General features: G+C 45.6%; 1 protein-coding gene across 1 annotated transcript in view; it reads right to left on the bottom strand.

Moving 5' to 3' along the window:
- The window catches only part of Ust (uronyl 2-sulfotransferase), a 279,700-nt gene that overhangs the window by 32,795 nt on the left and 234,008 nt on the right, over positions 1 to 12,897 (bottom strand). The window contains exons 6-7 of the mRNA XM_075949235.1: positions 12,586 to 12,683; positions 10,045 to 10,202 (exon numbers count right to left, since the gene is read on the bottom strand). Coding sequence (XP_075805350.1) covers positions 10,045 to 10,202; positions 12,586 to 12,683 — 256 coding nt within the window. The remainder of the gene's footprint in view (positions 1 to 10,044; positions 10,203 to 12,585; positions 12,684 to 12,897) is intronic.

Below are 12,897 nucleotides of genomic sequence, written 5' to 3'. Positions count from 1 at the left end.
ACTGAAAGTGGCAGGCCTGCAAAGCTGAGTCTGTGGGGAGGTTGGACTGGAAAGACAGATCTCAGTGTACTTCTTCTGACGGACTGGGTCTGGGTTAAAGAGGCAGCACTTTAATAAACAGATAAATACAAGGAGGCAAAATTCTAGGAACCCGTGCTTTGCTGCATAGTTCCCGTCATGTCTGACCGGCCAAGCAGAGCGGCTAGAAGGACTTGTGGAAGACGAGGGAGGTGACATCTTAAACTCCCGCCGTCTTCTCGTCCGCAGCAGTTGTGCTGGCTTCTCTGTGGGTCTGTGGGGAGGAGACGAATGTGCTAGCCACATTCCATGTGGCACCCGCAGCAGACAGCTGTTCCAGTTCCTGACCTCTCTCTCCACTGTACCCTTTTACAGTCCGGCACTCTGTAAGACTAGACAAGCCAGGGCCTACGAAAACACAGACCGAGAAATGATATGTCTGCTTGAAAAAGATTTGGCTAGGAGAAAGTAGAGCATTCTGCTGTACAGTGCTGAGTCAGACAAAACAGGCTAGGCCTGGGCCACCCCTCAGCTGGGCTATGTGCCCCTCGCCTCCCCTTCCCCCAGCCTGGATATGTTTCCTAAGGGGCTGGGTGGGTAAAGCCACAGCCCAGAGCACGAAGGCAGTCCTCAAGTCCTTTGTCAAGAGCCCTTTGGCGTCACCACACTGATGCCTGGGTGGACAGAGACATTGTGGAAAGGTTTTGTAAATACCAGCTCCCCACCTCTGGGGGGCAGGTCTTTAATCTTGGCTTTCGAAGTAGGCCAGCTTTGTACAATAAGCAGGGAAGTTAAAATTTGCAATAAGTAAGCCCATTCCTTTGTCATACTCTCACTCAGGGCAAAGCGTATTACTGTCGGCCTGACTGAAAACTACTCAGGGTGGAACTGATTACATTCTAAAGCAGAGGAAAATAACCCTGAACACAGATCGCCACTGCTACTCCCGACCATACACTTCCAGTCGCCACCGGACAACTTTCATTAGGGGAAAAGACTCATAAAAGGGGAAACTGTACCCTAACCTGGTCTGAAGAGTGTGCAAATTAGGTAGACATGGGTATGTGTGCATTTGGGGTTCTCATAGGGGGAAGCTGGGACCCAGAAAGATCAAAGCCCATGAGATAGAGGATGTGCTAAAAGATGCACCCAGGGAGTGGACCCCTAGAAGACCACGCCTAGGGAGAAAGGCAGCTCAAGACCAGGTCAGGGAGGAATGGGAATGGACAGGGAATCCATGCCAGGGGGCATGGGAATCCTGGAAGCCAGCGAGGGGAATCCCAGCAGTTACTGCAAGGCACACAGGACCAGTGGAGGGTAATGGGTGCAGGCAGGAAATCGGGGAGAAGAGAAGGGACAACTTCAGATGGAGCTTAGAACCAGGAAGTGCCCCGTTACCGTAAGGAAGCGAGAGCCTTTGTGGTCAGAATAGGAAGCGGACAGGGTGGCACATGGTGTTACAGTATCTGTGGCTTAGCCACCAGTCGTAAGACTGGTGTGGGTCACCTGGGTCCATGCTGCATCACAGAAAGAGTTGAGGCTGTTGGTCCTGTGGCCTTATCCAGACTGGTGCAAACAGAAGGGGGAGTGAACCTGAGAGGGACCTGGGCTCAGCTCAGGGAGGCAGGATCGACAGGCATGGGCCAGCTAAGGCACCGGCCCTTGTGTGTTCATTCATAGCTTAATGTGCAACTTTCCACATGATGCAACAAACTATGCATCCTTCTATGCTGGGCCTGAATGCCCCTACTGGGTCATGTGGCTCCAGACTGTTTGGGATGTTTTTCTATGTACATTGTTTATTTTTAAATCACCCTGACTCAGGGTTGGCAAAACTCAGACATCTAAATCTTGATACTCACATGTTAATATGTTCAGCATTAGTTTTTATAAAGTTATTATTAGAAAAATCAATGTTTTAAGCTAAGTCCTTTCTGTTGCTGTCACTGGAGATACATCTCATAGAAGATGTGTTCTCCTAGAGGCAAGAGCAGTTGACAAGCGAATGAAAAATATGCTTCAAAAAAAATATTGGCTGGGGCTGGAGAGATGGCTTAGGGGTTAAGAGCGCTGCCTACTCTTCCAGAGGTCTTGAGTTCAATTCCCAGCAACTACATGGTGGCTCAAAATCATCTATAATGAGATCTGGTGCCCTCTTCTGGCATGCAGGTGCAGACATTCCTACATGTAGACACTGTATATGTGGTAAATAAGTCTTTAAAAAGGAAAAAAATACCAGTCAAGGTAGTTACTATTTAACAAGTAACAATAGAGGAAGCAGATAAAACACACACACACACACCTCTCTTTCTCTGTCTCCGCCTCTCTTGCTTTATGTCATCATCTAAGCTTTCCTAACATAATGTGTCTAGAGGCTGTAGCCTCATCAGACAATGTTTCTGTAAGCTGCACTGGGGCTACCAGGCTGCAGGCACCGAATCCCTTCGGCCTTTCCAAGCAACATGCTCTCTAAGATCCTCCAAGTTTTTGACAGTGATGGCAAAGAGGTGTTTGTGTCCTGTGACAATGTCCCACTCTGCCCCACAGCCACTGACAGGTCATCGGCTGCACTGAGGACCTAGCACTACTCCCTACCTCCCCTCTCTCCATCAGGAAGAAGCCACATTTTCAGAATTGCTTTCTGCAGTGTGGACGACCACACATGGCGGAAGAGCACACAGCAGTGACTTAAGGTGACTTCTTTTTCTCTTTTGCTTTCTTTTCTCCCGGTGCTGGGAAACAAACCCATGGCCTCACAGCTGCCAGGCAAGTAGTCTACCACTGAGATATACCCTCAGACCTTATGGATATTTTTAAATGTGTGGCTTTTATTATAGAAACTTTACTTTGACAGAGAGCATCTACAGATTTTACTGTTAAGCTTTCGCCTTCAGCGGGAGTATGCTATGAACACTCAACAGCCATAAGCCTGTGAATTAGTGGATTCGGAAGAATGTCTTTCAGAAGGACACAACTTTATGGTGTTTGTGGTGGTTCTGGAGGCTCAAGCCTGAATGCCATTTCTGTAACTTAGGACAGTGCCACTGCCCTTGGGACTTGTTAACTGTGGCAGGTTGTACAGCCTGTTTTAAGCCTGGGATTCTGGCTCAGAAAAAAAAGACTTCTCTGCTTCTCCAAGTCAGAGAATTTGCCCAAGAAGCCAGCAAAGCTGACTGCCTAGAAGTGGGTGTGAACTTTGAACTTTTAAGCATATGATGCTTCCTTAGACACCGTGGCTGGCTTTGTGATCTAGGACCATACTCAAGAAAGGGTAGATAATGCATCTGCTTGCTTGAGCATGGATAGGTTTACACACACACGCACACACAGTGCAGCACAGTCCAGTCCTAATAGTATTAGAATCCGAGCTCAAGACATGGCTGATGAAAACTATATGGAGAATATGGATAGGAGATGAACCGGCAGCAGAAAGGGGTCATATTCTCAGCAATAACAACTGAGTTATTTTAACCCTTTCATTGAGTTTTTAAGATAGGTTATTTGAATTTCTTTCGGCCATTGACAAATTATTTTAAGGTTCCAGAATGTTTTAAGTTTTTGTTTTGGGTTAGCAGCAACAGGAAGTAGAAAATAAAAATGGAAATAAAAGATGAAAGACAGCACCTATTTAATATGGGTATTTTAGAATTGTGGATATATACATTCATAACTAACAATATACACACTTGTATATAAACATCACACACGTTGTAGATAAACTTATTTGATACCTGCAACGCCAGTGACTCCCATAAAATGTACATGTAATTTAGATGTCTAAAATTAATGAAATTTCAAGTTGTTTGAAACTCAATACCCCTAAGTGGGCCGCTAGTAAGGTATAATCATACATCTGTGTTCAGACATTATGGGTGCTGCCTCTGCATGCACTGAGTTTTGTCTGGGAACCAAGGTTACCTCCTGGAGAAAATGGGGAGATGCTGCCTCCTGCTGGAGAGATGCTAACAGTGCATTAATAACATTCTTAAGGATGCTTGGATATGGAAAACAAACTTGCAGGACCAAAACCTTAAGAGTTTCCCTTTAGATATTAAAAAAAAAAACGAAATATGTGGGCACACGTTATTTATTAGATAGCAGTCAGTACGCAATGTCCAATAATCAATACCAGTTAAGGGTAAACAGCCCCAGATCAAATCTCAGTGGTGGACTTGTTTCAAAGTCCTAACTCCCTGACATTTCTGGTAAGAATTCAGGAATAGCAATGAGCCCTTACTGACATAATGATACATGTTCTCTATCCTCTGAACATGTCAGTGCAGTGGTGTTCCAGTTAACATCCTCCCTTCCAGGAACACGAATTCGCCAGAAGAGAATAGTTCCCCTTTCCCTGAATCAGACATAACAGAAGTGTGTGTTTTCAAGAAAAAGGGGCCATAGTCACAGCTCAGCTGAAACTGGAGAACTGTCTCCTTCCCCCTTCCTTTTTCCTTCCCTCACTCACCCAATCTCTTTTCCCACCCGATCCCCTCTCCCTTGTCCCCTCCTTCCTGTTTCCTTTCCCTCCTTTTCTGACTTATAGAGATTTACAGAGGAATCTGAAGTCATGGCTTCCCACAGCTATTCTTGCCTCACAACGGCTCATTACTGAATGTCCGTATATGTTAAGGACCATGGATCCTGCCAGTTCATTCTTACGACAGTCCTTTGAAGTAGGAGATGTTTATGCCCATTATAGGGGCAGGGAAACTGAGGCTTAGAGAGGCGTACCTTGTCACAGCCATACAGTTAAAAGAGGCTGTCTCCCGACTGAGGCACGTACGCACAATGAACAAGAAAACACACGCCACAGCACTTGATTTGTACGCTGTCATCATTATCTATAAAAATTTAGTGAATTTAGTTTCTTAAACACCTCCTTGTAAATGGGCTTAGTTTGCAAAGTCTATGGTTTGGAATTTATTCTAATAGTTGGCAACTGTGTCCTCAAGACTTTCTATAAATGCCTCGTGAGCTTCCCATCGTGTTCCAAGCTTTGTATTCCAATGGAAAGAAGCAGATGTATACTAAAACAATGCTAGTAACAGAAAGCATTTCAAACACAAGGTAAAAGGACTGGACACATGAATACTTAAGCTGGTGAAGGAGAAAACCTGTGGGTTGACCGTATTGTTCAGTCCAGCCACTAGGTGGCGTTATAGAACAAGACTAATTTGGTTACAGTACAGTACTGCTCCTAAAACCACATGCTCCTTGTTCTTAATTAATTTGTTTATTTATTTTGACTTTTACCATCACTACAATTTTATCCTACGAAATCAGGTCTGAGGGATATTCCTTTTGCTCACTCACAGCAGGCTAGGTTTGTTTGCTTGTTTGTATTTGTGGTACTGGAGATCAAACCCAGGGCTCCCAGCATGGTAGGCAAGTACTCTCCCCCTGAACCCCTTGGCCCAATATTTCAGTGTTTTGAGAGTTAAGGAAAGGAGACACAGATACATTAAAATTCATAGCTCAGGTACCAGAGTCTTTCCCTTACTTTCGTCTTTTGGAGGTGACTATAGACTTCTCTGGTCTGGCTTTGGTTTCCCATCCAAAAGAGGGATGAGTGAGGAGATGAAGCAATAAGAAGTAGGGTGGTGTGGTGGTCCTCACTGCAAACTTGATTGGATCAAGAGTCACCATGAAAATATGTTTGGGTGTGCTATGAAAGTGCTCCCAAGAAGGTTTGAGCAAGGCGAGAAGAACCATCCATGGGTGGGTGGCACCATCCTATGAGGTAGCAAGAGCTGGCCACTCGTTCTTACCTCTCTCTCTCTTGCTTCTGGACAGCTGAGGCAATGTGACCAGGGTCCTCAGTTTCCTGATGCTGTGCCCTCCCCATGGTGGACTGTAGCACCTGTAACCGTGACTGTCCCCACCCACACCCTTGGGTCACTTCTCTGTCATGTATTTGGCCATGGCACCCTGCAAAGTAACTAACACAGGGGCCATGGGTTAGAGCAGGAAGGCATTTCTTCCCAGCTAAAGCCCGTGTAGTTCTTGTTCCCTAGCTCCAGCTCAATCAGCTCCGAAGACTCATTTAGAAAATACACTGCAAGGGACGTAGCTTTTGTGATGAACCCAAACATCTGAGCATATGCTCTGTGTTATATATCATGTTAAAGTCAGCTGGGTAGTGGGGGCGCATGCCTATAATCCCGGCACTTGAGAGGCAGAGGCAGGCGGATCTCTGTGAGTTCAAGACCAGCCTGGTCTACAGAGTGAGTTCCAGGACAGCCAGGACTGTTACACAGAGAAACCCTGTCTCAGAAAGCAAAACAAAACAAAAACCTTAAAGTCTTTCCACATTAATTACTTATGATCATAAACTTCTGAGATACACTAGCTGGATCTCATAATAGTCAACATTAATGTAAAATTACTTTTTTAAAAACAAATTCTATGACTAATTACCAAAGGGTCAGAAACAAACTTGCTCAGTAACAGCACACCTTTCTGCAGTGAAGAATGGGGAAGGCACCGTCAAAGCAGTATTTAGGAAAGGGACCAGTTCCACTAAGTGACACGCTGTCGAAACAGGCAGTAGCAGTTTGAAGTATACCACAATTCCTATCTGAAAGTGACATTTCATCTGATCGAAAGACACAACCACGTTTGCTAGTTCTCCCATCACTGAAAACCCAGTGCTTGCCGCGGTTGGCATGAAGCTCATGCGCATGTCCTCGGTATCACTGCAGAGGTCCCGAAGACTAAGACTCCCCAGGCACCTGCATTTCTGTTTCCCAATAACAGGGAATAGAACCTGTGACAGACAGCTGCTGAACCGTTTGTGTGTTAATTCATTTTTCCAGGTGGTCAGAGAAGCCACAGTGGTCGCAGCTCACAAGAACCCTCATTGTTCTCTAAGCCTCCTTAGTTATAAGGTGTGTGTGTGTGTGTGTGTGTGTGTGGTGTGTGTGTGCTGTATGTACTGATTCACATGGGCATGTGTGTGAGGGTGTAAGTGTGTCTATTAATGTATGTACTGATTCATGAGGGCATATGTGTGAGTGTGAGTGTGTGATGTATGTACTGATTCTTGTGGGCATGCGTGTGCGTATACTGTATGTACTCATGTGGGCATGTGTGTGAGTGTATGCAAAGGTGTGAGTGTGTGCATACGGAGGCTTGAGGTCAATATCGAGATCCTCCTCAACAGCCTGCTACCTTATCGTTGTTGCTTCGGAGACAGGGTCTCTCACTAAACCTACAGCTCAACAGTTCAGCTTGCCTGGCTGGCCTATGAGTTCCAGTCATCTGGTAGTCTCTGTCGCTCTGGTGCTGGGATAGATTATCATCAAGGAGAATTGTCTCTTTTCGAAATCATTGGAGGAATTTGGTCCTTTAATTAAAAAATAGATATTTTACACTAATGTTTAAACTTTATGGGGATCCAGTTCATGTATCTTAGCTTGGTGTATTGTGCCTGACACTTAAATGGGGGTGAGGATCTGAATTCAAGTCCTCATGCTTGTAGCAAGTGCTTTACTAACAGAGCAAAATTTAAATTCTAATGAATGTTTTGCAGAGTTGGGGACCAAATCCAGGCCACGGGCGTGCTAGGCAAGAGCTCCACCACGGAATTGTACATTCAGCCTTAAAATTCTTGAATGGAGGAAGCACCACGATTTCAGTGTGCCCCCATGAGAACAATGTGGTTGGTGACAGATTAAAGAGACCCCGTGCCTCTTTTCATCTGTGCGGCTCTAACCCACCACACACACCAGTGACGGGGTAATATGGCGCTTTTGTGTTTGCAGAAGCCCAAACACAATGAGGAGCAGGCCAGGAGTCTCTGCTCACCCCTCATCCTCTGGCCTGGCTAATACAGAAACTGTTAGGATGGAGGAACTGTGGGCTTGCTTGGCCTTCAGTATCATCATAAGGGAACAGTAGAAGGCACTGTCAAGCAACCACAGCACACGGAAGCTTTTGAACTCTTGGCCCAAGATTTGTTTTGTCATGCACATGCTTCACGGCAGCGGAGAGCCAGACTGGGGTCGTCACCTGGGGTTTATAAATGGATTAGCACACTTTCCACTCAGTAGCTGAGTTTAGAACAGAGAGGAGGGGTCTTGGGGTGCCCTCTGTGCTAGTAATTATTCTTTCTATCACTTCTCTGCTTGAAGAGAGGTAGGACAAGAGAGCCTGGATGCACCCTGAAAGCAGAAGAGATGCAGGGCATCATGCAAGCCCCTGGAACAGCTGTATTGGACTTTCTGGAAGCCTTTCATCCCACTACACAAGAATACCAGATGTCCCTTATTCCTTCTGAGGCCTTTCACATGTTGTTACTGCCAAACTCAAAGGGGAAAGGGAGCTCGAATTTACTGGCGGGAAGAGTGTAGCTGTAGGTGAAAGAGCTAACAGCCATCCGATTGTCACAAATCTTCTCTACTGCAATTGATGTGTGTACAGATCATGGGATCAAGGCCCACCATTTCCAAGATGTCACCTAGTTAAACTGGAAAAATAGGAAGTCAATAAGAAACAATTTCAGCAATAACTAGGTAAGTGTCCCTTTGGGATAAGCTTTGTTTGTGGTTGTTGTTGGAGTTTTGTATGTGTTTAAGAATGGACATGCAGATGTCTTCATCTAAACTGACAAGTCTTCATTCCTGCCCCGTAAAAGATGTCGGGATAAGTGTGTGTCACTAAGATTCATTCAGTTCAGCCTATTATCTCATACTGTGACACACACTCACACGCACACACGCACACACACACACGCACCCATATGCACACGCATGTACACATGCACACATGTACACACTTATCTATCCCACCCCACAAGAGGTGGGGGGACAGACAGATAGACAAATCTAAGAATAACCGAATTCTTCCTTTGAAGACTGTAATGTAGGGTAAGCCATCTCCCACACAAAGGGCCAGACTCACAATGTCTTGCAGAGCCGTCACCGTCAGACACAGAGGCGTGTCGATACCTCTCACCTTTAACTCATGCCAACTCTTCCATGTGCCTGTTGTGGCAAGGGCAGGCGAAGTTCCCGTTTCAAACCTCCGTTCCTGGAGGTGTCTAGTTATTCAGACTGATTTTCCTGCTGAGAACACTCGCAGCGGGGCTTATCTTTGGGTTTTCTGGAATATTCTTACATGCAGATAAATTAGATTCTTGCCTCTGAATGAGAGAGCTGGGACATTCTGAAGCACTCGCCAGCCACTTACCCAAATGACAGGGCCCCAGTATAAGGGCTCCCCAAGGCAAAGGTAACTTTGCTTGGTCCTTGGTGCGGCAGATGTGGCTCCAAGTCCCCATCTGATTGCCTGCAGCCACTGGGAGTGTGTCCTCTGTCTGACAGTTCTACCAGCCTGCAGCCCAAAGCCCCAAATAGATCATTGCATAAGTACACAAGGCTTGCAGCACCAGTAGGTTAAGAAGCTCAGGAAAGAGAGAGGCAAAAGGGCATCTTTCTCCCAAGCTAAATTATAATTATAATGAGAAGAAAATAAATGATGGATTTCCAAAGTAATTATATTCACAGTGATACAGCGGGCTGTCCTGCAATTGCTTCACCACTTCTATTTGGGGAGCACTTGGTTTGTGAGAATAAACTCTTAATTGCATTGTCAATGGGCTTCCCTTTCTAATCTACTGCCAGAATTTCACACACTAGAGCGCTTTTGGGGCCGCAGCAGGGCAAACCCGCCTCATCTCAAGTGGCTCATCCCCCACTCCTGTCTGCATCGCCGGACTCCAGTGCGCATGCGCATGTACCCACATCCTTCGTTCACCCTAACAATGTGCTTGGGTAAGCTGGCAGAGAATGTAGCTGACTTCTGTGTTTAAGGAGAGGGACACAGCCATCGAACTCCTAGCCTTGGTGAGGCTGGGTTTCGTCTTAAAGCTCGAGGTTTTGCGGTCAAAAACGCATGCTTCTCCTCCATCTTTGAAAGCCCGGGAACACAAGATATCACAGCATACCTTCATCTCCCAAGCGGTTGTCAAGGCCAGAAAGCCTTGGAGCTGACCCTTTAGGGGAGCGGGCTTACACAAGGAGTTACCTGGGTCCTTGTAGATGCTGAGCACACCCTTGAAGTAATGAGGTAAAAATCTTTCCAGTAAAAGCAGCACATCCTCCAGCTCCTCCAGAATCCCCACGAGCAGGAAGTTTTCATTCACGTTCAGCTTGGCACGCTCCAGCGCCCACTCACCAGGCTCCCTTGAAAGACAAGAAAGTGACTTTACATCAGAGACTACATGGTGGGCAGCAACTACCCATGGAAGGCTGATCTCTAGGTCTAGCCTAGGTGTAGCCTGTTCTAGAACAGCCCTTTCTTCCCTGGTTTCTCCAGTTGAGTTTTTTAAAACATGTACACAAGGGTTAGGGCCTTTATTTTATTTTTTTAAAAAGATTTTTAAAAAATATCTATCTATCTATCTATCTATCTATCTATCTATCTATCTATCTATCTATCTATCTATCATGTATACAATATTTTGTCTGTGTGTATGCCTGCAGGCCAGAAGAGGGCACCAGACCTCATTACAGATGTTTGTGAGCCACCATGTGTTTGCTGGGAATTGATCTCAGGACCTTTGTAAGAGCAGGCAATGCTCTTAACCTCTGAGCCATCTCTCCAGCCCCAGGCCAGAGCCCTTAAATGAATATACCTGTCTAAGTATTTAATAAAAGACAATTACAGGCACAGACACTTAGGTTCCAAACATATGGTTAGAATAGCTTTTTTTAAAAATAGATAAACCACATGGAACCCATTTAATGAAGTTAGAGTCACTGCTAATATTTTATGTAGTGATCAAAACTAGTGTCCAAAATGCCTGATAATCATCCCATCCTTTAAGAAGCATTAACATTGTTTTTTGTTGTTGTTGTTATTGTTCATTTGAGTTACAAATGGTAAAGAGCTGGATTTCCTTATAGGTCAGATTTGGGGGCCTTTGGACAAGACAAAATCACCTTAGAAACAACAACAAAACCAGTTTTGTCTGCTGCAAAGGATTATTGTAGAGGTTCCACCAAGTGGTACTGGTGGAGTGGATCTGGGGATCCTCGTGAGAACTAGAGAAGGCTCCTGAGTACACTGCCCAAGGTGTGGGATTAGGGAGCTAGGATCATATTCCTTGGAATAAACACCTCCATTGTAACAAAAAAGCAAGCCCCTTGACCCTGTATCCCCAGCCGCTAAAACTCTAAATGCAAACCAGAAACACCGACCATTAGTGTAAGCGCTGGGGAAGACTGGCTGAACCAGGCTGTGGAGAAAGCCTGGGATCCGCATCCTAAGTACACTCCCCTGCTACAGTAAGCTGAGCAAAACAGCACCAACAACACAACTCACTGTCAGCCAGAAGCGACAACGTAAGCCCAACAATGCCAAGAATGTACCATAATTTAGAATCGGCTATGCCCACGATGGCCTGAACACGACCATCCCCTCCTACTCAGTGTCCTACCTGAAAACAAGCTTTGGTTCCACCATGCAAAGACCCTCTTCTTCTCTAGGTTGTGGACATGTACTAGAACAATGTCTATGATTTCAACTATAGCTACTCCAGTACCACCTAAGAAAGCAACTAGGAATGCTGTGCCTGCCCTGGGGTACGCTGCCTACTGGAGTAAGGCACCTGGGTAAAGAAGGCTGTGTGTTCAGGTCAGTCTGGCTTGATCTCTGGACACCAGTCTCTTTCTATGTCAGTGGCTCTCAACCTTCTTAATGCTGTTGACGCTGCGACCCTTTAACACAGTTCCTCATGTTGTGGTGAGCCCCAAGCATAAAATTATTTTCTTTGCTACTTCATAACTGTAATTTTGCTATTGTTAATGAATCATAATGTAAATATCTGTGTTTTCTGATGCTCTTAGGTGATCTCAATGAAAAGGTTGTTCAACTGATAAAGGGGTCGTGACCCACAGGCGACGAATCACACTGTTCTGTGGCCTGTATCTCATTAGAGACACCATCAAACTGGACGTGGTGTGCTTCTGGAGTGTTGGACTCCACGTGGCTTGCCAAGCATAGAGATGGGTGTGTGTCACAAACAATCACTGTGGAGGAGCGGGCTGGTCACCTGACACTGGTCTCCACTGTCTTGCTAGGTAGTGGTGACAGTTGTGTTTTGGGCAGATGAATGGGCTTGGTGGGTGTTGTATTGCCTATCTGTAGTCATCCCTATTGCTGTGCCACAAAGCCTCACTCAGACTGGCAATTTTTATATATGTGGGTATATGTATGTATATGTATATACATGTGTATGTATATATATATATCTATATATATACACACACACACACACACACACATATTTATATATGGTTTTTCAAGACAGGATTCCTCTGTAGCTTTGGAGCCTGTTCTGGAACTCTCTCTGTAGACCAGGCTGGCCTCAAATTCACAGAGATCCCTCTGCCTCTGCCTCCCGAGTGCTGGGATCAAAGGCGTGCGCCACCACCGCCCAGCGCAAATGATATTCTTGAAGAGGTACTGTAATCATGAACTGAATTCCAGAAGGTTGAGGGGCTTTCTGCAGAAGGATCCCCCAGAGTGGATGTATGCACTTTCCCCATGTGGATACATGCTTACCGGCATCTGGGGTGCTGTCCACAGAAATACGGAATGATGTAAAACAACCTGGGGTTGGAACACTCAGGGTAGTTTTCCAGAATGCACTCATTAATGTCCTAGGAGAGAAGACACAGCCGTGAAAAGCCTCGTGGTCTTTGCGGGCTTTGCAGAATGCCACACAATTAAAAAAAATAATTAACATACATTTCAGCTGAAAGTCGTAGGCAGACAGAGAGAATTCAGACTTCCTAAGAAAGCTTTCCTTTTGCCTCTCAATCTCTGTGTGCACTGGTCAGGTTTGTGCATGACCTGGGCAGGTCAGGGTGTCCT

This window comes from Microtus pennsylvanicus, chromosome 1 (genome assembly GCF_037038515.1).
Source record: "Microtus pennsylvanicus isolate mMicPen1 chromosome 1, mMicPen1.hap1, whole genome shotgun sequence".
In the NCBI taxonomy this organism is placed as follows: Eukaryota; Metazoa; Chordata; class Mammalia; order Rodentia; family Cricetidae; genus Microtus; species Microtus pennsylvanicus.
This window is presented reverse-complemented; position numbering and strand designations above follow the sequence as displayed.